This window comes from Triturus cristatus, chromosome 4_2 (assembly GCF_964204655.1).
Source record: "Triturus cristatus chromosome 4_2, aTriCri1.1, whole genome shotgun sequence".
NCBI lineage: Eukaryota > Metazoa > Chordata > Amphibia > Caudata > Salamandridae > Triturus > Triturus cristatus.
Genome location: NC_140586.1, coordinates 548,789,658 through 548,816,012, shown reverse-complemented (window position 1 = coordinate 548,816,012; position 26,355 = coordinate 548,789,658). Strand labels below are relative to the sequence as shown.

Genomic DNA, 26,355 nt, shown 5'->3' with positions numbered 1-26,355 from the left:
TACCAGTTGTTTTGGAAATCAATTGACAATTATATAGCGTTATATAATTAATGTTTTATATTATATAATAAGTAAAGTTTGTTCAATTTTATTATGTAGCTCTGTTATAATATACTTGCTAAAACTAGCTGTTGACCCCCTCTTTTATTTTTAATTTTAGTTTCTATTACATTATAGTTATTGATGTATAGGTACAATGCATTATATTTATGAAATACTGTAAATTCCTATGTACCCTATTGGTGCTCTTTTTTGTTTGGCCTATTGCTTTATCATAAATTCAAAAACATATTTTGATCACTAGATAGATATCATCAACATAGGACAATGCCTCTTTATCAAGCCATTACTCTGGCTGAAAACAACCCAGAGCTATTCTTATAACCCTGGGGCAATTGACAAAGTTGCCTCTGTGAGCCTAGTGCTGAGAATGCTGTCAAATATCTGCTTCCAGGCGCTATATTTTGGCAGAAAAATCCCTTTGCGATATTTGGTGGTGTTTTGTAGTTTTTCCTTACTATATTGTTCATTCGTGTGGCACTGTGTGCATTTTGTACTGCAAATGTTCGAGTAGATGTGTTTAAATGGCTGTAAACTAATACTAGATGGTATTAATTGTCTGGTTTCATTACAGGAAAAAAGGGATTATCCATTGATGAGACAACTATCTGCGACTTATTGGGGACAAGACAGAAGTCTTCATATATGATTCCATCTGGTCCCACTCCTGGTGGCCTGAAATGCTTGGCTCCTGTCCCAGCCCAGCCCAGCCCAGCCCAGCCTAAACAGCAAAGAATCTTGGCTTCATAGTTGACAGTTCTCTCTCCTTTAATCCCCAGATTAACAGAACGGTCTCCACTTGCTTTGGCATCATCAGGATTCTCAGGAAGATGTTTCATTTTCTTTCTCTTCCCTCCCGGAAGCAGGCAGCAGTGGCCTTGGTCTAAGGGTGGGCGTAGTTCGCGAAGTAGCACTTCGCGAAGCTACGCAAAGTGAAGTTCGCACTACGCGAGCTACGCGTAGCACTTCGCGAACTGTGAAGTAACATGTTCGCACTGTGCAAGATGTTGTTTTCAATGATTGCACAGTGCGGACAAGCAACCGGCACTGTGCAATCATTGAAAATGGCATCTTGCACAGTGCGAGCTGTAGTTTTCTGCTGCTCAAGTAGATTTTTCCTCGAGCTGCAGCTTTCTCAACGCGAACTGGTAGTTTCTCATCGCGAGCGGTCGCGAGAATACGCGACCCCTCGCAATGAGAAACCTGACCTTCTCGCGTTGGGAATCTCGCCGGGAGGTTTATTTTCCATGCTCGCGATCGCGAACAAGGAAAAAGTCTCGCCAGGATGTCATTTTGCTTGCTCGCGGTCGCCAACTTGACGTTGAGGACCGCGAGCAAGCAAAAAATGACCGCAGCACTACGCAACACTACGCTACGCGTGTTCGCACTGTGCTACGTGCAGTTCGCGTAGTGCGAAGTAGCGCGAACTTCGCAAACTACGCGAGCGTAGCGTAGTGCTTCGCCCAGGCCTACCTTGGTCCTGTCCAGACTGAACTATTGTAATGCGCGTTATCTGGAAATTTAAAAATGGCTCCAACCACAAGCTGCAGCTTGTACAGAATGCTGTGGCCAGACTTGTAACGGACCTTCCCAAATGCCAGTCTGCTGCGGCATCCATTTGTAATCTGCACTAGCTCCCTTTGGGAAAGAGAATTCTTTTTAAGGCCCTCCGCCTTGTCCATAAGGCTCTTCACAACTTGGGTCCTGAAGGCATTAAGCGGCTCTTCCTACAATATGTCCCTACTATGACACCTTTTTATTCAAGTTTTTCTAGGATTTCCCTAACTTATTTTTTAGCTTCATGTTTAATTGGATATTGTCTCTGGGGTTGAGAAGTTTATTTCAACGGGATCTTGTGGTGAGGTGACTCATCACCCCAAGCCACATGATTGCGGTATAAATGCAGGAACTAGCGCTAACGCCCACTCCTTGGCGTAAGAATGTTTCACTGATTCTGGAACGAGGTCGGAAAAGTCCGGTAAAATTACCTTTTCCCCATTTTGGCATTCCATTATGAATTCAGGTGCCAGTCTTTTTCAGCCAAAAGAATATCATAACCATACGTCAAATTTTCCCAAAAGAGAACCTTGATGTTTCTGGGTATGTCCCCCTTCATCTGGAGTGTAATTTTGTGTAAACGATGGGGAACACTTACCTAGGTATCCTGTGTTTCCACAGTGATATGCTCACGTGAGGTTTATGAGTCTTTGATTTTCTTCTTTTTTTAATAATGTAGAGAGACAAGCCTTGTGATTTCTTTCTTCGGCTTCACGTGCTCTTTCGATCTGTGCTGTGACCGTCCACCTCTCTCCGACTGCGTACCGGATGACTCCTGAAAGGAAAGAGATGAACGTGTACCAGTATCCTGATATCTGTCATTCTTTCTAATGTTATCACAGTTTCTTAGATTATATCTTTTTTCCGTGGCTTCCTGCTGAGGAGATCCACACCGTGATCATGTCTTGTCTTTTTTTGTTTGTTATCCCAATTCTTCTTTGTTAAAGAATCGGGTGCTTGAATGATTGAATGAATGAATATAAGTCTTGTAAAGCGCAAACTAAGCCCAAAGACGTCAAGGCGCTACGGATAGGTCCAGAGGTGAAAGGAGCGCAAGGAAGGCCCAGCGATTAATGGGTAAAAAGCCATGTTTTTAATGTCTTGCGAAACAAAAGGTAAGAGTCTTGCCTGGAGTTCGATAGGGGGAGGCAATTCCAGAGCTTAGAAGCAGCAACAGAAAAAGCTCTTCCCCCCCATCTAGCTCTCCTGAACCTAGGAACTACCAGCTAGTTTTTGCTGGCCGACCACAGATGTTTAGTAGGGACACATTGTAGGAAGAGTCGCTTAATAATGCCTTGCGAAAGAAAAGGTAAGAGTCTTGCTTGGAGATCGATAGGGTAAGGGAATTCCAGAGCTTAGAAGCAGCAACAGAAAAAGCTCTTACCCCCTCTAGCTCTCCTGAACCTAGGAACTACCAGAAGGTTTTGCTGGCCAACCGCAGATGTTTAGTAGGGACATATTGTAGGAAGAGCCGCTTAATGCCTTCAGGACCCAAGTTGTGAAGAGCCTTATGGACAAAACAGAGGGCCTTAAAAAGAATTCTCTTTCCCAAAGGGAGCTAGTGCAGATTACAAATGGATGCCGCAGCAGACTGGCATTTGGGAAGGTCCGTTACAAGTCTGGCCACAGCATTCTGTACAAGCTGTGGTTGGAGCCCTTTTTAAATTTCCAGATAAAGCACATTACAATAGTTCAGTCTGGACAGGACCAAGGCCACTGCTGCCTGCTTCCGGGAGGGAGGAGAAAGAAAATGAAACATCTTCCTGAGAATCCTGATGATGCCAAAGCAAGTGGAGACCGTTCTGTTAATCTGGGGATTAAAGGAGAGAGAACTGTCAACTATGAAGCCAAGATTCTTTGCTGTTGAGGCTGGGCTGGGCTGGGCTGGGACAGGAGCCAAGCATTTCAGGCCATCAGGAGTGGGACCAGATGGAATCATATATGAAGCCTTCTGTCTTGTCCCCAATAAGTCGCAGATAGTTGTCTACCATCCAGGAGGCCACGACCTGCATGCAGCTCATGAAGTTTGCAGCAAACGCCTCGGTGTATTGGTGATTGACACAATAATATGTGTGTCATCTGCATAGGACAGTGCTTCTAGCTCAAAGGATCTGATAACCTTGGCCAACGGAGCAACATATATGTTAAATAGGGTTGGACTCAGCGAAGATTTTGAGGAGAAGAAGGAGACACGAGTTTCCAATGTCTAGGATGCAGAGTGTGTCGTTCACAATCTGTATAATTGCAGTTTCCATGCTGTGGTCCTGACTGAAACCTGATTGGAGAGTATCAAGAAGGTTATATGCTTGCATGTAGGATGACAGTTGAGAGACTATGCAGTTTTCAGTCACCTGACCTAGGAATCGGAGGATCGAGAGTGGGCGAAGTTTTTTAAATCGTTGGGATCAAGAGTTTTTTTTTATTTGAAAAGGAGAGGGAATTGACCCACTTTTAGCTGGTCCGGGACCACACCCATTTCAAGAGAAGAGTTGACAAGGGTAGTCCACAGGGGGAGTGGGTATATATTGAGGGGTTTACTGACTGAGCCAGAAATGGAGTTACATAGATGGTTTCAGGGATTTACCTTAGATAATGGTCATCAAAAGGTCAGAATCTGATATTTGGGAAAAAGAGGACCAGGGCTGTCGTGCCTTGCAGGGTAGTTTCTCCTCTGGTTCATTGATACATGCAGCTAGAAGGTAGATGTTTATATCCCAGACTTCCTTGTCAAACTCCACACGTGTTTCATATGGCCTCAGAGGACTTAGATGCATAGGAGATGTTAGTGTGTTTACATATATTCTTTTATGTGTCCAAAAGGGATCAGATGTGAGAAGACTTGTCTCTAAAAATGTGGTCTTGGTAGTTTATCCTCGCATATTGTGACTTAGGCTGAGTGGGGATGGTGCTTATGTCCATTCTTTCTCAAGAATTCTGAGCTGTTTTCTTTCTTTGTAGAAACCTTTTGAGTACTAAGGCATTGCAGGTTAAGGTCTGATGCATTTGCACTTGATGGAAGTGAATTTTCCAATCAAGGATTCCATACTGGGGTTGATATGGCCTCTTTGATGTTGAATTGAGGTACTATTGGGGCAAGGTTTGGAAATGCCTTGTTAGCCATGGCTTCAATGTTGAGGTTACCTTTGTCCCTGCACCTGGTTTTCTCCTTCTTAGGTTGACCAGAGGCTTTGGTGATGGAGAGGGACACTTTAAAAGCAATCTGCAAGTGGTTGTACCAGTCCACAAGTATGGGGTCCACAGTCAAGAGGTAGGGCATTCTGGATATAATCAGATGCAGAGTGGAGCACTTGGAGTGTGTGAGTTTCAGGCATTTATGTTAGAGGTCATTGTTGTTGAGAAAGGAGACAAAAGTGTCCAGAGGTTTGTTGACCTCAGTGCTCCGGTAGGGATTGAACACCCTGAGGAAGATAACGTTGTCTGAGCTGATTAATTGGGATGTGAGGAAGTTCATGCATTCCTCAATGAAGGTGTTGCTTTGCCCTAGGGGGTGGTAAATAATGGTCATCCTGTGGTTGGGGGTGGCGGGTGTGGACATTTCTACCATCATGCACTCGAAAAATTGAAAGTGGTTGGGTGCGGAGGAGCCTGCGAGTTTCTGTGAATGACCACACAACCTCCACCTTGTATGTCTTCTTGGTTGCATCGCAGAGTGGAGTATACAGGCTAAGTAAGAGTGATAGAGCATTGCTTGAGGTAATATTGAGCCAGTTTTCTGTGAGAACCATGATGTCAAGCTTGAGGTCCTTGACCATGTCTGAGATCTTGAGGCAATGTTTTAATTGCCGAGTGTCAGTTATGCTGCATGCAAATGAGGAAAGAGTAAGTGAGTTTATGCACCGACTGTCGTGTCTGTGGAGCTATAGTCAGGATTTGAATCAGATTGTGGGGCATGAGGTGACTTAATAGGGTGGTGTGATGTGGTTGTCGTTGACTGTGAATCCAGATGATGGTAGGAATTGGATCGCTGTCTTGTGATTGGCTGGGTCTTGTGATTGGCTGGGGCAATAAAAATTAGGGGATTTGATATTTTCATAGCTTTTGACGAGATAATGTAGGTCAGTGTTGTTGAGGGCAAGTGCTTCAGTGTGGGTCTAAGGCAGAGGTTCTCTTTAGGGATACTGATCATCTGCAGTTGTAAGTTGTATTCGGAAGGTTATAGATAGCATTTATAAATAGTAAGCAAATCACTGAACTGAGTGAAAGCTTGTGTACAGATATCTATATTTAATGGGAGATGAGATAAGGAGGAGCAGAGGTCTGCAAGGGGGGCACTGTTCTGTGATGGGAAGGGGCTTGTGTTGCTCTTTCGGATCAGAATTCAAGAATAGTTTGAGGTTCGGAGGGGTCACTGGTGGAGCAACTAATGGAGGCAAGAGTGGAAAGCTCATGAGGTTTTGATTCACATGAACCAATGGAGGATGAGGATGTGAAGGGCTCAGAGTTGAGTAGGGGATTGGAGAGAAGATATTAGTACAGGGGGTAGTAGAGAAGGGAAGTGTGGATGGGGTGGAGGGAGTGTTGTGAAAGGGAAGCAGGTTTTCCGGGACCAGGTAGTTGGGAGAGAGGTTATGTAATGTTAGCATGCAGGTGAGTTTGGCTAAAATGGGTGCGGATGAAAGGTGAGTGGTTGGGTTAAACTGTGTAGTTGAGGGGGATATGGTGACAGCAGGGAGTGGGGAGAGGGAGGGGGGCAGGTGCTGGGGCAATGGGGTTGAAAGACATTTGGAGAGAGGATGAGTGACTGTGATGGTTTAGCAGGTGTAATTAGGGGAGAAGGAGAGCTTTAGAGGTTGGGTGGGAGGGCGAGTGAGTTATGGCGTAATGGGACTGTAGTTGTTGCATTGAGTGGTGTGGGAGTCAGATGAGAGAGGAGTTGAGGGAGAGTGAAAATGAGGAGGAAAGGTCAGATGAGGTTGTGAAAGAGGCAGCAGGTATGGGTGTAAGGGTAGGAAAAAGATTGTCAATTAAGGCCAATATCATGTCATTCACTTGGAACATATTTTCCTATTGTTGAAGATGTTGCCAGGATGTCCAAAGTTGGAAAACACTTTTCAACCAAAGTGAATGCTAGGCAGTGAGTGGCCAGATAGCTTGTTTTGTAAGGAGTAGTTCCATAGGTTGGTGTCATGGGTGTAGAGGTGGAGGTCATTTTGAGGGTTCTTTTCTACATGCAGTGGTATTAATCTCAGAAAAAGATATCTGGGAAAGGTTCTCAAGGTTTTGTGTTTCAGGTTTTTCATCAAATATTTTGAGAGGTTTGGAGGGTATTTGATCTTGAAAACATTTACTCCAGATTTGGAGAGTTAGGGAGCGGCGGTCGCCGCTGCAATAGTTGGGGAATAGGTTTGGGCGAGGTAAGTCATGATGAGTGCCAGGGATCCAGTTTTCCTTAGCTGTCCTCGTTCTATGTCAATGCTCTGAAGGCTAGATGAGTGACGATTTATTGCTTCATTAGTGCCCGTTTCTGGGTCAGGATGGGAGCCAGGGACCCAAGGTTCCTGAGCAGTCCTCATTTTATGCCAGTGCTATGAAATCTAGATGAATGGCAATTTATCTATTGTTTCACTTAGTGCCTGTTCCTGGACCCCAAAATGTCCACTTTAGAAGTAGAACTTCTAGTTGTTTTCCTAACGCATTAGCCAGATGCACTGAGGGAGAACACTATTGTCTATTATTACCCCCCACTAGCCATTCTCATAGATGCATGAGTCTTCTTTCTGTCTTATTGGGTTGCCGTTGTCAAGGGAAAAATCTTTATTTTATTTTCCCGTCACCCTATGCTTTCTTGTCTCTAAAATGGCCGCCTCCTGGACCCACCATTAAGGGGAAGGTTAGTGCAGGGGTAAAGGAGGACATGCAGCTCCCAGAGAGCGATGTTGTGTGGCATCCGAGTCTTCGTATACAAAACAGTCTGCCGCCTGCACCTGAATAGACTGCTCATGCCGTGCCCGGGACCCCACTCCTCCCTCTGCTGGTAGATTAGTGCTGCCTCGTAGCCCAACAATAAGACCAGGGGCATAACGGACACCCCGCACTCCCCGCAGTGCGGGGAGCCCGCAGTCTTCTGATCATAAAGGGGGCCCAACTCAACTTTTCAGCTCAAGTGTATGTGTATTGCCAGGGCCCCCCTCACCAAGCCTGGTTCTAGCAGGGAAGCCGGGTGGACCAGGCCCACCTAAACATGACCTTTGGCCCATCCAGTCAGAGTGGAAGATGCTGGGGAGAACGCACAATGTTGAACGTTCTGATGTTTTTTCATTTTGTTAATTTAATTCTATGTCAGGACCCGGAGGCGAGGATTAGGCATTTCTTTCTTCTTTATTTTCAATTGCTGACATTTTAACTTGTAAACACTAAAAACTGGACTTCATTTTCCAAGAACCAAAGGGAAACCATGAAGGTCAACAATAAATATGATCTACCAATCAGGACCCATCAGTCTCATGAGCTGGTCTTGTTCCTCGTAGGATTCCCTCTTTCTTCGCTGCTGCAGCCAGTAGAAGATAAGTGTGGAGGCCAGTCTCCCTTTTTAAAAATATCTATGCAGACTAACTTGACATTCACTCCTGTCGATTGTTCCTTTGTGTGTGGTAAAGGTCGGCGAAGCATCCAGGTGAACGCATTGTCGCTCCTTTGCGGCTGCCAGCGAATTAGACCGTTTTCAGCCGGGACTTGAGTGCGTAATGTTCCACCGACCACTAGAACGGGTGCCTCGTTCACTTTCGTTTTTCATCAGCAGCGCAGGCGGAGAACACGTCAGTTACGGCCTCAGCTGAGTTTTACCACGCGTGTTTGCTCATTAATGCCTTTGTCCCGGCCGGCCTGGCGTGATGACACCCCACAGGGTAAGACTGCAGAACACCGTTTTCTGCTACAGCACAGACTCGTGAAGGGCGTTGGTCTGCAATTCAGAGCCCTTAATCCTGCAGTGACAGGGCTGTGGGCCTGGGTTATCCCCAGGAATAAGGCCTGTTTTTTCTCACCTTAGATTTGGGGAACAGGTAGCGTCTCACTGCCTGGAAGTAACCTGATTTGCTGGGCTTCACCCAGTGCTCTTCCTTTCCTCTTACCTGGTGGGTGGCCACCCTCGCTAACCTTTTTCCTCTGGCTACTGCCTTGCACGAGGATACTTACCTCATGGGGAATTTTGGAGATTATTATGCGAAGGAGGACGTCCAGTATTTCCCGGTCACAGATGATTTCTGTGATGCGGTGGACGCCTCCATTGTCCCAGCTGTCTCGGAATCAGTGGCCCCTCTTGATAAGCGACTGCTTGAGTTGGCACAGCATTGCCTCCCACCCCTCACCCCATGGGAAGAACTTCCCTGGCCTTCGGCCCCCAAACCTCAGGAGCAGGCCACTGCACCTCCCCCCGAGAACCCATCGCAAGCGCACCCACCCAGAGGGCATAGATTTGGACACCTTTGACGGGCTCACCAAGATTTCCTGGACACTAGGCCCTGTGCTGGCGGACGTGCCGGCAGACCCCCCCACCATCAGATGGGTTGGGACAGGGAAGTTTCCCCCCAACCTTTGGACGATTCCCCTACGGTCTGACCAGTCCCTCTGAGACTTCCCGGGAGACCCAATCAGACCTTTTAGAACCGGGAGACCTCTTGCATTCCCGCTCCTGAGAGTGGGTTCCGTGCGACAAGGTGGCCAAATATGTGGCAAACCATTGGACCAGGAGGTCCGTTCCCGCCTGAGAGCAGAGTGCCCTCGGCCCTCATTGGAGGGAAAGGTGGCAGTCACGCCAGAGATCGTTGCCCGGATGGCGACCTTTTTAACCAAATACATTAAGGATCCCAAGAAGGGCATTAATCGGTCTTGACGGGCTTGCCTAGACAAAACTTTAGACATCACAGGCCCCTTAGTTAAAAATCTTCGATATGGCAGAGGATGCTAAGGTGTCCGGGGCCTTGATCCAGCCAGATGTCCTCTCCAGTTGGACTCAGAGAGCAATCATATTTTTGAGTAATGCCAATTGCGCATCTCAACTGAGAGGTGGAGGTCTCTGCTCATTAAACTTGACCCCAAATTGAGTGAACTAGCTACCTCCGAGGCAGTACAGGTGGCTCAGAGTGGGCTTTTTGGTGATCCCTTCTTCGAAGAGCTTAGCAAATTTGTTTCCACGTTCAACTCACTGGACAAGGCCCAGTCCATTGTGAAGCGCATTTTCAATGCACGTGTTTTCTCCGGGGCTGGCCATGGTAGGGGGCGTTCGGCTGGCCGTTCCTCTCAAGCCACCTCCGTTAGAGGTCAACCATCGCAGAGGAGTCAGTGGCAGGACTCGACATGTTTCAGAGGGTTCTACCCAACTAGAGGCCAAGCCCGCCACAGAGGACAGCGCTATGCAACAACACATCTCACAGTGAGTTCATTAATTCTTTCATGCTTTTGCTTGGGGGTGTTTGTTAGCACTGTTCCTGGACAACTGGTGGGCCTTACGTCTGATGCCTCGGTAATAAAGACGGTGCAGGGGTTCCATATAGAGTTCTGTTGTTCACCCTCCCAGCTGGTTCCGCCCTGATGACTTCAATTCTCAGTAAAGAAGGCCCGGCTTATCCAGCAGGAGGTGCAGGAGTTGTTAGGGAGAGTGGCGATTTGCCTTTCATCTCCACACCCTGCAGGGTTTTTAAGCAATCTGTTTCTGGTACAGAAACAGGACAGGGACCATCAGACAGTGATAAATCTTTGATAATTGTCTGGTTTACTGCCACTTCAAGATGGAAGGAATCCATCTGCTTCAGGACCTTCTCCGTCCCAACGATTGGATGGTCCGGTTGGACCTCAAAGACGCGTACCTGATGATCCTGATATTTCCGCCGCACCAGCTGTTCCTTCAGTTCCAATGGAGAGACAAAATCTTTGACTTCACTTCTCTTCCCTTTGCTTGTCCTCCGTGCCTTGGTGCTTCACCAAGGTCCTGCACCCAGTGGTGTGGCGCCTGAGAGCGCAGGGTGTATAGATGATTGTATACTTGGACGACATGCTGTTCATGAACCAATGCCACAGGCTTTATCACTCCTATTGCGGTCCGCAGTGGAGCTTCTCCAGTCTCAGGGGTTTTTAATCAATCAGGCCAAATCCAGCCTCACTCCCTATTGCTTGATCACATTCTTAGCGTTTGTGATCGATTCGACAGAGGCCACGCTGAGTCTCCATTCCAGGAAGGTAGTGAAAATTCGACATGAGGTGCGGAAATTGCTTACCGAAGTCTCAGAGTTCCCTGCGCAGCATTGCCACGGTGGTCGGCCTCTTGCCGACCTCAATTCAGGCCATTTTTCCGGGCCCTCTGCATTTTAGAGCTTTGCAGAGACTCAAAGCGTTCCATCTGGGAAGGGGTCTATCATACGCTCAGCGGGTGCCGTTATCGAAGGAGGCCAAGGAGCTGCTCAATTGTTGGCAGTCCCACATTGAGGCATGGAATGGGCGGGCCATCTTCGGCTCTCAACCGGATCTTGTGATAGAGTCTGATGCCAGCAGCTGAGGCTGGGGAGCCCGTTCTGGCGAATTCACCACTGATGGCAGATGTTCTGCCGTGGAGCGATCTCTTCAAATCAACTGCCTAGAGTTGATGGCAGGCTCCTTTGCGGTCCGATGTTGGACGAGGACCGAGTGCAGTCTTGTGTCCTATTCAAGATGGACAACGTGGCAGCAGTCCTCTACATCAATCATCTGGGGGGCACGCACTCCAAGGCCTTGGCGGATCTGGCCAAGAACTTCTGGGAGTATTTTCTCGAACAGCAAGTCTCGGTGATGGCGGAACACCTCCCAGGGCTGGACAACCAAGTGGCGGATTGGCATTCCTGCTACTTATGAGATTCCAGTCTATTGTTCCCCCTGGTGTTTCAAGCCCTGTCGACTGTCTGGGGTCCCTTCACAATCAATCTCTTTGCATCCCGGTTCGCTCACCAACTTCCCAGTTACTTCAGCTGGAGACCGGATCCGAGGGCGACAGCCACGGATGCTTCTCTCCAGGATTGGGCAACGGAACAGGACTATGCCTTTCCCCCCTTCACCATGATCATGAGGTTGACGACTCAAGTCAGCAGACAGAGGACAGACTTGGTGGTGATTACCCCGGTATGGAAGTCGCAAGTGTGGTTTCCAGTTCTGATGGAACTTTCCTGGGCTTCTCCAACCCGTCTTCCCCTGTTGCTTCATCTCCTGAGCGATCCCACAGGCAATCCTCACCCTTTGGTGTCGAACAACTCCCTTTCACTCATGGCATGGAGGATTACCGGTCTCAATGGCAAGTCCCGGGCCTTTCGAGAAGTGCTGCGGACCTCCTCTCTTGAGCTTGGTCGGATGGAACGGTTAAGAGATATCGTTCAGCCTGGTCTTGTTGGATGGGTTGGTGTCTGCACGAAGTCTGGATCCCTTGGGAACAGACGCTGTCCATATTGTAAATTTCCTGGCTTCTCTTGCCTCAGATGGCATGGTCTATTGCTCGGTTAATACCTTGTGGTCTGCCATCTCAGCAGGTCATGCTAACGTGGCAAATCTTCTGGTGGGGGAACACCTGTTGGTCAAGAAGCTGCTACGTGGCTTTCGGCTGTCCCTCCTGCCGGAACTGCACTATACGGTCCTTTGGGATGTAAATAAGGTATTGAATTTGTTGTCAGGGTGGCCTAACAATAAATACCTTTCACGCAAGCAGTTGTCAGCGAAACTAGCGTTGTTGCTCTGGGCCCTGGATATCATGGGTCGCTCCTTCACCCCTGAGGGGGTCACTTTCCATGTGACACGCCGAACTAAGGGGCCGATTACTATGGCGGATGGATTTGAGTCTGCCTGTCATCGTAGCGGGGATTCGGGACCGCCTGCCTGTATGGCGGCAGTCCCGCACCCCTAATTATGATGCGACCGCCATGGTGGTGATCGTATCCAGCAATTAAAAATTGCGGTGAGTGCTGCTGGCTGCAGCACCCTCCGCAATGTTAAATGGCCATGTGTGCATTTCCCTGCACAATGTGTCAGGCACCACGCGGTGCCTGCCACCTTGTGCATGGAAATGTAGGGGGTACCACGGGTCCCCCATGAACAACTACTAAGGGATGACCGCCATGAAAAGACAGGCAGAAAGGGATATCGTAATCCCTACAGCGGTGCCTTGCGGCACTGCTGTAATGCTGCCCTAAGTTTTGGTTCCGCAAGGCGGGCGGAAAAGGACCGCCATGCGGAACCGTGGCAGGCGGTCTTTCCCACGTCCACGCTTTCCTGAGGCTTCCCCCCGCCATCATAATATGGCGGGGGGAAAATTCCTCTCAGATGGCGGAGGGCCCGACACCGCACGGTTGGCTGTAGCAGTCCCTCCACCATCATAATCGGCCCCTTAGTGGCAGTCGATGGTGATCTCCTACCCGGCCTTCCCAGATGTGCCCAAATTCTGCATGGTACGATGTATTAAGGCCTACGAGTCAATGAGGGAGGAATTACGGCCTCATGGGGAACGACAATTGTTGATTGCTTTGAGGAAACCTTTTAGAGCAGTGTCATCACCGACCATAGCCAGATGAGTTTGATGGCTGATGTCGGAAGCAGGCATCGACACCAAACCTTTTGGCGCGCACTCAACATGAGGCGCAATGGCTTCCAAGGCTTTTGTTTTGGAAGCTCGTTTGTAGGACATTCTGAATGCTGCAGAATAGTCGTCAGATTCAACCTTCAAAAGCTTTTATTTTAAATCAGTCTCCTCCATTGCAGCTCTTGTGGTAGGCAAGCTTTGAACTTGCCTTATCCTCACTTCTGGGTCCTGACATAGAATGAAAATGAAAAATTTCCTAGCCTTCGTAACGGAAAGTTTCAACTCTATGAAGCACTCGGAAGCGAGGATTAGCCCACCCATGGATGAATCATGACCTGCCCGGTTTATCAGATCTACGTCTGGAAGTAAGTAAGACATTTTCCAGTTTCTTCTATGTAATAATTGGTGTTTAAGGAGCTTGCAATTTTTTGTAAGCCATCTTATTCTCCAGTCACAAGTATTTCAGCTTTTAGGTTTGGAGTCCGCAAAGCAAGAGTAAGCATCTTCAACTGTCGGCTTCGTCGCAGGAAGAAAGAGGGAATCCAACGAGGGACAAGACCAGTTCATTGGACTAATGGCTCCTGATTGGTGGATCATGTTTATTGTTGAGGTTCATGGTTTCCTTTTGGTTCTTGGGAAATGAAGTCCTGGTTTGAGTGTTTACAAGTTAAAAAGGCTGCTATTGAAAATAAAGAAGAAAGAAATGCCTAATCTGCACCTCCGAGTCCTTAATAGAATTGTAACTTTCTGTTACAAGGACTAAGACATTTTTCAATCTCAGTCAGGGTTCGGAGAACCTCCAGAACATCTTTTTAAAGTGCATTGCTTTTGTTTTTATACCTACAATTTTAGATATGTACTGATAAAGAGAAAAACACGTAAAATATGTCTCTTCAAATATCAAAAAAGTGTATTTCTTTCACATTTGAATGCTTTGACATTAATGTGTTTATTAAAAGTGATACTTTAAAAACATGATACTGTCCCCGTCTTCACACTGCGACAGTGCCATTAGTGAACCCGCACTGACCCACCCGAACGTACCCTTGGCCTATCCAGATAAAAATTCCTGGAACCGGGCCTGCCCCTCACCATCCTTTGCAAGGGGGGGTGGGGGAAGGTTTCCTTATGCCACTTAATAAGACACCTGAAAGGGTAGTACTTACAAGAAGAGCAGCGGCAAGAGGGCCATTTGTGATCTTCCTGGCCCAGACAGCCCCACATGCGGAAATGATCACTCATCTAGGCCTCCAGTGCGGAGAATGTAGTGTTGCCATTCTTAAGCGCTCACAGTGCATCAAACAAGACATCAAAGTGTGAAGCATGAGTCAGCAGGGAGAGAGCAGGACAAGATAGGCCGCTTTGAACTTATAGAGGACAGTTTTACAACTTGGCCCCTGTGGCAATGCAGCCACGTCAAGTGACGGACGTTCTATATTGGAGCTATAATTAGTTTATTATTAAGTTATGTTATTTAGCCAGTCTATTTCAATATCAGTATCACGTTCATTTGGAAAGTATAGGATCACAATGAGTTACATTAATGTATGATCAAATCTTGTTTTCATTCTGCAGTTCTAATTTATTATATTTCAAACAGACAGCAGGAAAACCAAGGTTTGAAAAGTTGGCATCTTGCACCGCCTCCATCCATCTCTGACATTCCACCTACTCAGGATTTACAGAAAGAAGCTGAACAATGCAGATTGTTAGGTAAATAATGTTTCCACTTGTTTCCTTGAAGTATGTGTTAAGTTTTGCAGACACGCTTTGTTTACCATTTTATATAGACAACCAATTATTTTATTTTGTTGCTGTGCATAAACCTTTGTATGTGAATTTTATTCTCTCATTGCATTAGTTGCTCTTCAGAGTCCAAAAAGAACACATTTTAGCAGTATTATATAATATTTTGGTAGCAGGCTGTATATACAGAGATTTTTTTTAATTAGATGGAACACGGAGAAGATAGTGCTAAATTTGATTTTGTGAGAGAAGAAAACATGCATTTTCTTAGACTAAACCACCATTTTGGCGAAAATACATCCGTGTATCAGGTTCAAAAGTAATAAATATAAGTAAACCTATGTCATCACAATATATATGCAAAGATCTTCATGAAGAATATGACAATGTTGTTCATTAGAAAAATAACAGTTGTCTTGTAGTTTTAACAGACGACTATAGAAAGACAGAGACAGAGATCATGTTTTTTGGGAAAGCCCAACAACTCTGGACCCCTGATTGGTGGCCTTCAGAACTAGGTAGTGTCCCTACTCCCAGTCAGGTAGTAAAAAACCTGGTGTTAGGATAGATTTAGCTCCAACAATTTGTCTCTTTCCGGTGGTGGTGCAAGGTCTCTTCGTAAACTGGGGTGAACCTTGGTTTGATCTATTCGCCCCGGCCGAGAACGCACACTGTCAGCGCTTCTGCATGTTATTGGCAAAAAAAACGCTTTTCCTATGGAAACTTTGGTCCTAGCTATAACCACCTACTCATGACCGTGACCGCCAGTAGGTTATATATATATATATATATATATATATATATATATATATATATATATATATATATATATATATATATATATTATATATATACACACGCACACGCACACACTCACACACAACCAACTTGAGAGCAAAATAAAATAAAATGCCATTGCCATCCAATACAATGGACCTAGAGTCTGTAGAGAGATGTATCACAACACCAATCACAATAGGATAAGTGTTCTGTTTAGCCAAAACATTGGTACCAAACTGTGTAATTGTGAATCTTTACAAGATTAAATGACACCCTGCATGGAGTGCTCGAGCTGGGAGTGCACAGAAGACATTTCCAGCTTGAGCATTACTAAGCATGACCACCAACTATCAATGAACTAAATCTTCCCCATACCTCCGTAATCCTCGCGCCCGCCCTCCCAGGGCCAGGCCTTCATATATTTTGTTTTTAATGAGGAGGGATCCAGCGCGGCCCTGTTCCTGTGCCAACTTCGGGCCCCGAGGTCCCTGACGGCTTACCGCCTCCTGTCAGAGCCAGCTTTGCTTTAGGACCCTGGGAGCGGATCACTGACATAATATCTTTGACCAAATTATCCCCATACACAAATATCGACACAAAATTATTGTTTGCCAAAATATAGACATCCTATCTTTATAATGTAAATGACTAAACTATTGAAAAAATAATATAGATGTCAAAAATATCGATGTACAAAACATCATTTTTTTATATATAAAAAATAAAGTTAAATTAATTAAATAAAATTAACTTAACATTTTTTATTTAGATGTAATGTACATTTTAACAAATATATTAAATAAATGTAATTTTAGTGGTTTAAACATACATATATAAACATAATATATAAATGTATATTTACTTAAAAATAATTAATAAGCTAATAAATGTAATTTATTTTAAAATGTTATAAATATATAAACATTTACACATATATATATATATATATATATGTATTTTTACTACATCACAAATCATTGTACATAGATTAGGGCAATTAAGTAACTTAGCTTCCTCTGTGCTAATATGTATCTAAATATTTAATTTTTGTAGTTTGTCTTTTTATAGCATTACGTTATTTATGTGTGTCATCCAGTGCGGTTTTTAAGACATCAAGTGGCTCAGTATATTTTTTAACATCTATCCAGATATGGTTTAAGTGTAATTCCAGGTTGTTGTTTTACGATGAGTAATAGGTCTCAATTTAATGTTTTGCAATTTTTGCACATTGTTTTGTAGATTTGTACATTTTGCTGTATTTGCACAGATATTATTATCTTGCTAGATTTGCACATGATTTGCGTTATTTGCACATTATTGGTGAGGAGTATTTTCCCATGTATGGGATTAATTTCTACCCAATGCATTTGTTGTACTATAATGCAGTGCAGGCACATTATTTGCATTTTAGCTATAGGTACAGTACAGTACGATGCGTAAAGCATTATGCAATTAATGAATGTTAATCGTATTTTTACCTGGACTGAAACAAACGGATAAATGTATACACTTTATATTATATTGCATTTCTGGTTATGTTGGATATACATGTTGACGGGATTGGTCCCTATGATTTTACAAGATTATCAACCAAAGCCGGGTGATAGTATTTTGTTTATGTCTATAAGCAATAGGATGCACGGCACCTTTAAAAAGTCACGTTCAGTTCATGCTAACCATGTGATCAAGACCGCTTTGTCGGTCGAAACGCGTCAGAACCGAACTATGTGTGTGGAGGAATAAACCGAGCACTTAATTTTGCACCAGCATATATGTGTCCGTGTCTTTTGATAGTACCGGCTGGTTCTACGAAAGGAGGATTTGATATATGTATATATATGGACTGCAAATCCCAGCATGCAGCAGCCTGTTTCACCAGCGCACAGTGCAATATCTCTTTAAGGTAAAGAAGGAGCCTCGATTAAGACTCTAATGGGAGTGGCCAAGTGAATACCTAAATGGCCACCAGGTGCGAGGCTCTTCCATTGTAACAGGCACTGAGGAAAGCTTAATCGCTGAAACGCGTCTGCCGCATTGTTACCCTGTTTGCGCAGTGAATTTACCCTGAAATAAATCCTCCTGAATGTATCCTGGCGGTGTCGGACCCTTCTTCTACTTTGAGTGGGGATTTGGACCTCATAATACGCCAGTATTGCAGGCACTGGCTTTTCCGACACGCCCTCTCGGTCAGGAAGCACCGCGTTAGCCAGCAACCTTTGGACTAGTGTTTGGTATGCACAACGCGGCGCCCCCCCAGCGCAGAGCAAAACACCACAGTGTGAAGACATCACTGCGTGGGGAGAGAGGAGCAGCATCGACTGCAGGGAGCATCAAGGGGTCTCAGTGAGGACATTTTACCAAACAGGAAGCTGTGGTTGGGTGTAGTCCGGAGGCCACATTGATGGGACGCCACTGGGTGTTTCGGATTTCCTACTTACTCAAGGGGGATCCGCATATGGACTGCAAATCCCAGCATGCAGCAGCCTGTTTCACCAGCGCACAGTGCAATATCTCTTTAAGGTAAAGAAGGAGCCTCGATTAAGACTCTGATGGGAGTGGCCAAGTGAATACCTAAATGGCCACCAGGTGCGAGGCTCTTCCATTGTAACAGGCACTGAGGAAAGCTTAATCGCTGAAACGCGTCTGCTGCATTGTTACCCTGTTTGCGCAGTGAATTTACCCTGAAATAAATCCTCCTGAATGTATCCTGGTGGTGTCGGACCCTTCTTCTACTTTGAGTGGGGATTTGGACTTCATGTATTCAAAATCTAATTAAGGAACACCACAATAATATCAAGATTTGTCTGGAGGATAATCCTGACCCGGGTATGACTGCTAATGCTTTTAACCAGATTACTTTGTATATCGGTGAAAAACTGACAGGAACATCTCGAACAGGGGCGAGAGAAACAACTGAGGGATGGTTTAACTCTGACTGCACTAAAGCACATTCGCGCTTAAAGCAGATTTTAAAGAATATACCGAAAGATCTGCCAGCAGTTAGATCTGCGAGACTAGCTTACAAAACCTGCTTGAAAAAACGGAAACAGGAGTTGAAGGAGATTGCGTGGGACACCCTAACAAAAGCCAGCCAGCTGAGAGATAGTACTGCCTTTTGGAAAGCAGTAAATGCTCCCTTTTTCGCAGATAGAAAATCAGACAAGGTAGAGCTTGCCATTGACGGACCAACTTGGGTGGAACACTTTACTGAATTATATAAAGAAGATGTTCTTCCCACTATAGATTTGACCTCCCACAACCTCCAGCTTTTAACTGAGTGTGCTCCTTCCGTTTCATTCCCTATAAGTATTTCGTTCTCTGTCCCTGAAGTAGAATTAGCACTACTAGAAAGTTCGAGAAATAAAGCTCCTGGCCCTGACGGAGTGCCTATTGATATATATAAAGACACATTATCCCTATGGTCTCCTCTGCTGAGTAATGTATTAAATCATTTTAATACCATTGGTTTTCCATCGACCTGGCAAGAAGCCATAGTTGTGCCTATTTTTAAAAAGGGTGATCGAAATGATCCCAAATGCTATAGGCCTATTTCCCTACTTGATTCGTTGATGAAAGTGGCAGGTAGGGTTATTTTAAACAGATTAAATTCCTGGGCAGAGGAAAAGGAAATCCTTTCTAAGTTCCAATATGGTTTCAAGACAGGTTTAGGTACAATCGAACAAGGACTTAATTTGGCCCTAATTATCGGCAAATATATGACGGCAAAAAAAGGTAATATTTTTATGACGTTCATTGATTTAAGTTCTGCTTTCGATTGTCTGAACCACGAGGTACTATGGAATACTTTGATAGGCCTGGGCATCGACATAAATATTCTCAATTTTATTAAAGAATTATATAGGGGGGCTGGGGCAAAGGTACGATTTGGAAATAAAGGAGAGTGTTCTACTAAGTTCCCAATAAACAAAGGAGTTCGACAGGGGTGCATCCTGGCACCATTTCTTTTTAACTTATATATCAATGGTGTGGCGGAATTTTTAACCAAACAAAAGGTAGATTATCCTCAAATTGATGGCACGGCGGTTCCCATTTTACTGTATGCGGACGACGCAGTTATCATGGCTAGAACCCAATTGGGCCTCCAAAAAGCTCTAACCAGTTTTACACTGTTTATGAGCTCTAGAGGTCTAAAAATAAATATCGGGAAAACATTTTCCATGTGCTGCTCTTCGAAGAAAAAACTTCCTTGCAACGTTTTTATTGAAAAGTCTAAGATAGGACTCACAAGTACTTTCTCATATTTAGGGGTTGTTTTTAATGAAAAAGGTACCTGGAAAGAAGCGATTAGGAGCAGGAATCTTGCCTTCGCTCGTGCACTAGGAGCAATAAAACAGTTCTCCAACAAGTTGGGGGGCAGGCCTGTGCGTATCCTAATGGACATTTATAATGCCAAATGCGTTTCAACTGCATTATATGGTTCTGGCATATGGGGTATCGCTGACTGTCAGGAGATTCAAGTAAAAGAAAACTCTTTCCTGCGTTACCTGTTAGCGGTCCCCAACTCGTCCCCCACATATATCTGCCATAAGGAATTAGATCTGGCCTATATTTCCGACTTGGTTAAAGTTAGCCCCCTATTGTTATGGCACAAGATATGGACCACAGAGGAAACTGTTTTTAATAGATCTATTTTGATTGACTGCCTCAAATTAGAAAGATGCATGGACATTCCCTGGATTGCCTACATAAAAGAATTTATGATTAAGATGGGACACTTAGCCTTTTTCGAAAACCCTGGTTCCTTAACCTCGATTTCCAGGAAGGATTACAAAAAGAGGTGTCTTGACTTCCTGGATAATCGACGATGGTGTGAGGAAAAAAGCAAGAAATCCGTACTCCAACATAATTCACTGTTACAGGCCCCTGGCCTACAGTTGTACCTGTCTCCCAATTATTCCAGTTACGACAGGATGTTGCTAGCTCGTTTGAGAGTTGGATCTTATCATAGATTAATAACCTTTCCAGATAGAAATGATTGGTCTTCAAATTTAATTAATTGTCCATGTGATAATCTTGCAGTGCAATCGCAAATACATTGTGTTCTGTTTTGTAAATTCTATTCATGGGGAAGAAGGCAATATTTGATTCCCCTATTGAAGACCTGGGGACTCAGGCAGTGTAGGCCTGCTTTTCTGAAACTGCTTTTACTACAAGATGAAATAACCATTAATGCCTTATCTAAGTTTTTAAAATGTGCTATTCGGTGCAGATTGTCGATGAACTAACTTAGAGTCTGCCCTCATGTTGATTAACCCGACCAAGACGTACAAAAGCTGTAATATTTTTCGATTTTAATTCAGTATCTTTTAATATGTATGTATTTTTGTGTTGCTTTTATGATTTTATATTTGAAATCGAATAAAGCTATCTTGACTGACTTATATATATATATATATATATATATGTATATATATAAGTACACCTATACCATAAAACCTAATAAAAAAAATATTATAAATTAAAACATTCAAATATTTAATAATTTTTAAACTTACATTGAGTGCAATAGTAGGGAAAGTGTTGGGGAGCGGAGGGGAAAAATTTACTATTCCCACTCCAGTGAGTTCAACAGTAGAGAGAGGGGCCGATTCCGATCCGGGTCGGAAGGGCATCGAACGCGATCCCGCCGGAAAAACTACGAGCAGTACGCGTGTTTTCCGCCCGACTCGTACAGCTGTACGAGCGAGCCAGTACAATGCGAGCTACATGAAATTCACCTACCGAGTCGTTTCCGGGTCCGAACCGCTCCGTACGTCTCGGTCGTAAGCTAACCGTGGCGTGCAATGGATGCGATTCACGACTGAGCCAGTACGATGCATGTGTCGGACAGCCTGTGCGAGCCGGACGGTCCGGCTCGCAAAATCTCCCGGAGTCGGACTACAGGGGTCCGCGTCGGACCCCCCGACACCCGCAGCCGTACGACTCACACACAGAGGGAGACACATGGGTCTCCCCCACACAGGCATGTACGGCGCAGATGGCACCGACGCGTACCCACTGTAGAGGGCGCACTTGTTCGAGACGTACCCATTCAGTCAATGGGAGCGCATGTACGCGTCGTACAACTGGCTCCTATTGACTTCTATGGGAGTCCTACCGAACCGAGTCCGACAGCATACGTGCACATCGTACTCGCTCGGTCGGACTGTAGGGATCCAGCTCGGTCAGAAAACACTCCGGATTCGACTCGGTCGGAGTGCTTTCTAACCCGGATCGGAAGCGGCCCCAAAGTGTTGGATAGCAGAGGGGTAAAAATGACTATTCCCACTCCAGTGAGTGCAACAGGAAAGGAAAGTGTTGGATAGCGGATGTGCACAAGTTATTATTTCCACTCCAATGAGTGCAACAGTAGGGAAAGAGTTGGATAGAGGAGGGGTAAAAATTACTATTCCCACTCCAGTGAGTGCAACAGTAGGGAAAGTGTTGGATAGCGGAGGGGTACAAATTACCATTCCCACTGCAGTGAGTGCAACAGTATGGAAAGTGTAGGATACAAATACAAATATAACAAATAATTTTTAAACAAATAACTATATTTAATAGAAATTAATAATAATCGAAAACATTAATTGTTACATAAAATTAATATTTCTTATTTCCTTCCCTATAACACCACACAATTCACAACACACATCTACATTTCTATTTAAAAATGTGTACCTCCATAATTAACATAATTAATTATCAAATAAACAAAAATTATTAATTAAAAAACAAATTAAAACAGTTACAAATTAATTTACTAACCAAACATTACCCTATAAAACCAAAATCCACACACAAAATAAAAGTAAACAATTAACATAAATATTTATCAATTAATAAATGAATAATAATGAGCAACTAATTATTAATTAATAAAACCTAAAATACTTTCCACCCTCTACACCAATAAATACCACACCACAACACACACCTAAAAATCATTACACAATTTCCATAGCTAATTTGACATTATTAAATTATCAATCAACAACATATTGTTAATTCATTGAAAATAATTTACTTCCCACCCTTTACCACTATAAACCCCACAACTCACATCTCAAATTAATTACCCAATTGCCATATTTAATTATTAATTAATTAATTACCATTATTCAACAATTAATTATTTATTAATTTTAAATAAATTACTTCTCACCCTATTCCCTTATAAACCCCACCACCCATTCCTAAAAAAAGACACAATTGACATAATTACCAATTAATTATTTAATCAATTTTAATTAACAAATAATTGATAAATAATTATTAATAAAATATTTCCCACAATTAACATTATACATGATAAATTAAATAAATATTAATATATACAAATTATAATTAAATGTATTAAACTTATATTGCTTCCCACAATATTCCCCTATCATCCCCCAACCTGCTGCTACTAAAATGATACAATTAACTTAATTATCAATTCATTAATAATAATTACCAACCAATTAATAATTAATTAATAACAAAATAATTCCCACAATGAATACTATAAAATATGGATTAAATAAATACTAATAAATAAAAACATGAATACTTTTTTGTAATTAAATTACTTCCAAACCTATTTCCCTATAAACCCACAACCCGCTCCTAAAAAGAATTACACAATTAACATAATTACCAATGAATTAATAAAAAAATGAACAACCAATTAATAATTAATTAATAATAAATGAATTCCCACAATTTACACTATAAAATCTAAATTAAATAAATACTAATAGGTAATAAAATCTAATAAATGTATTATTATTGAATTACTTCCCGCCTATTCCCCTATAAACCCACAACCCCCTACAGAACTAAACGCAAAATTTAATTAACATAAAATGTATCACTATTAAAAATGTAACACATATATTAAAAAACAAAAGCAATACTTATACAAAAAATAGATCAGATACTTTCAAAATACATACTGAAATACATTACACTAATTTAAACAACGATATTTTTGCAAATTATATTATTAACTTCGATATTTTCCAAAAATGATATTTCTTACCTTAATGTCGATATTCTTGACCACGATATTCTTGCTGTCGATATTCCTGTATCACGATATTTCCAACTCGATATTTGTGTATGCCGATATTTAAAAACCAATAGCCTTCCCACCTACTCATTAATTTGCTTGTCAGTGTGCTGACAGATATTGTGACAACTAGACAGTTCAACAGCTGTAACATAAAGGGACCGATTCCGATTCCGGCCGCAAAACGAACCGACCGACACGGACCCGGACCGAATAGCGACCGACATGGACCAGCGCCGTACGACCCGTGCAGTACGATGCAACGCGAGTGAATTACAACCGACACGTACGGAATACAAGCCGTACGACCGAGCCGGAGGGAAAATAGTGATCTGGCCGGAAAACCGACGCGATTTTCACCGACCGACACGAACCCGGAATGAACCCGACCGACCCGTACGCGCGATGTACGATTAGCGCAGTACGATGCAATGCGTGTAAAACCAGACCGACTCGCTCAGAGACCAAGCCGCACGACCAACACGCACAGACAACCCGGCACACAAGCAATAGAGACCGCCGCGAACGACGCGTACCAAACACAGAAGACAGGCAGCGTGAACGAGGCGGAGAAACCCGCACGAGACAACAGCAGCGTCCATTTTCGTCACATGAACGTCTCCTTCATACCTACAAAACACAAGGGAAAAAAGACAAAAAAAGGACCAAAAAAGCAATGACTAAGCCAATAAATACCCCCAAAAAAATGATGTGACAAAGACACACCCACAACTCCAACTATATAAAGGACTACAATCACTACCATCATCCCTTGCAAACAGGAGACACAGCCAGCAGCAAACACCAGTACACAGCAACCACAGACACACTCACAACCCACCCATCACACAACACACACCATCAGCACCTCATACAAAAGCACACACACATACACACAGCAGAACCAACACCAAACCAACATCACTTGCACCCTCACACACTCATCCCCCACACCCACCACCCATCACCATGCCTCCAAAGAAGAATCCAAAGTTCACAAATAGTGAGTTAGAAGTGCTGGTAGACGAGATCATCAGAGTAGAGCCTCCTTTGTTTGGTACATTGGTTCAAAGGACCCCCAGCTCACAGAAAACCAAGATGTGGGCGAGGATTGTGGACAAGGTGAACGCACAAGCACCAACGTTGCGCACAAAGGACGATATCCAGAACCGGTGGTAGGAGGTGCGCAGGAGGGTCAAGAAACTCATCGAGAAAGATCACGCCTTGAGTCAGCACACCGGTGGTGGCCCTCCTGCCAAACCAGTCTACTTCAGGACCTGGGAGGAGAAGGTGCGGGACATCCTACCACCAGAGAGCGTCCATGGCCTAACACACATCCCAGAGCCTGGTGAGTACACAAGCAACATACCCAAGATTGTGTGGTAAGGGGACAGTGAAACCATGCACCGCAAGCAAAGCTACACTAACCAATAGATAATCAACCCAAGATGTGTATGCCAGTCACACAAACACAATACCTGCCATCTCATAGTGACTGGGGACTGTGTCATGACATGCACCAACCTATAAACAAATAGAGCAAGCCAGTGGCACTAAACCAAATACACCCAGCAAGACAGTTTGACACCACAAACACACCACCTCACAGTGCAGCTGACTGTCAGGAAGGAATAGTGGGGATGCAGGTGAAGTGAGTGTAGCCAAAAGCATGATGGGGCCTGTAGTCACAGATAATGCCAACCCTCCTGATTGACCCATCAATACTCCTCTGAAACATGCCCACATCACAGGGAGTGGAAAATGACTGATAAGATGGCTGACACTGGGTCCTGCTTTGGGGAGCACAAGGCCCTGCTAGGGCTTGTGTGCAAATCAGAAGCAGGACACCACTGACTGACATCCTGAAAGACAACTTGCACGCCCTACAATGGAAGCACGTTTCATGATGGGAAGCAGGACTGACAGCCCTGACCATACTAATCAGCATGGGGAGACACCCCCCAACACAAACTCCACACAACTCACCTGGTACAATGCATTGACACACACCTCATTGAAATATCAGCAAAAGATACCCCGTACTGGGTGCTGCTATGTGAAGCACAGGGGCTCACTTGGGACTTGTAGCCAAACAAACACCAGGATTTCACAGTCAGCCATCTTGCCATTGGTGTCACACCCCCTCACAGGGAAGCAGAGTCAAGAGGGAGGAAGCATGCGCATGCTGGGAAGGGTGGTAGCCAATAGTCTGATGGGAGTCGAAGTCACAGACAACCTACAACCACCCACATGGCCCAGCAAGATCAAACTGAAACATACTCGCTTCACAGGGAGTGGGAAGGGACTGACAAGATGTCTGACACTGGGCTCTGTTGTGGGGAGCACAAGGCCATGCTGGCAAATGGCCAACATCATACATCAGGACTACACAGTCAGCCATCTTGCCATTGCTGTCACACCCCCTCACAGGGAAGCAGAGTCAAGAGGGAGGAAGCATGGGCATGCTGGGAAGGGGGTGTAGCCAAGAGTATGATGGGACTCGCAGTCACAGACAACCTACACCCACCCACATGGCACAGCAAGATCAAAATGAACCATACTCGCCTCACAGGGAGTGTGAAGGGACTGACAAGATGTCTGACAC

The 26,355-nt window shown here is 44.3% G+C and overlaps 1 protein-coding gene across 1 annotated transcript in view; it reads left to right on the top strand.

Annotated features, from left to right (window-relative positions):
- The window catches only part of HFM1 (helicase for meiosis 1), a 3,754,865-nt gene that overhangs the window by 148,617 nt on the left and 3,579,893 nt on the right, over positions 1 to 26,355 (top strand). Inside the window, exon 2 of the mRNA XM_085599940.1 lies at positions 14,769 to 14,881. Within this exon, the coding sequence (XP_085456066.1) occupies positions 14,769 to 14,881 (113 nt within the window). The remainder of the gene's footprint in view (positions 1 to 14,768; positions 14,882 to 26,355) is intronic.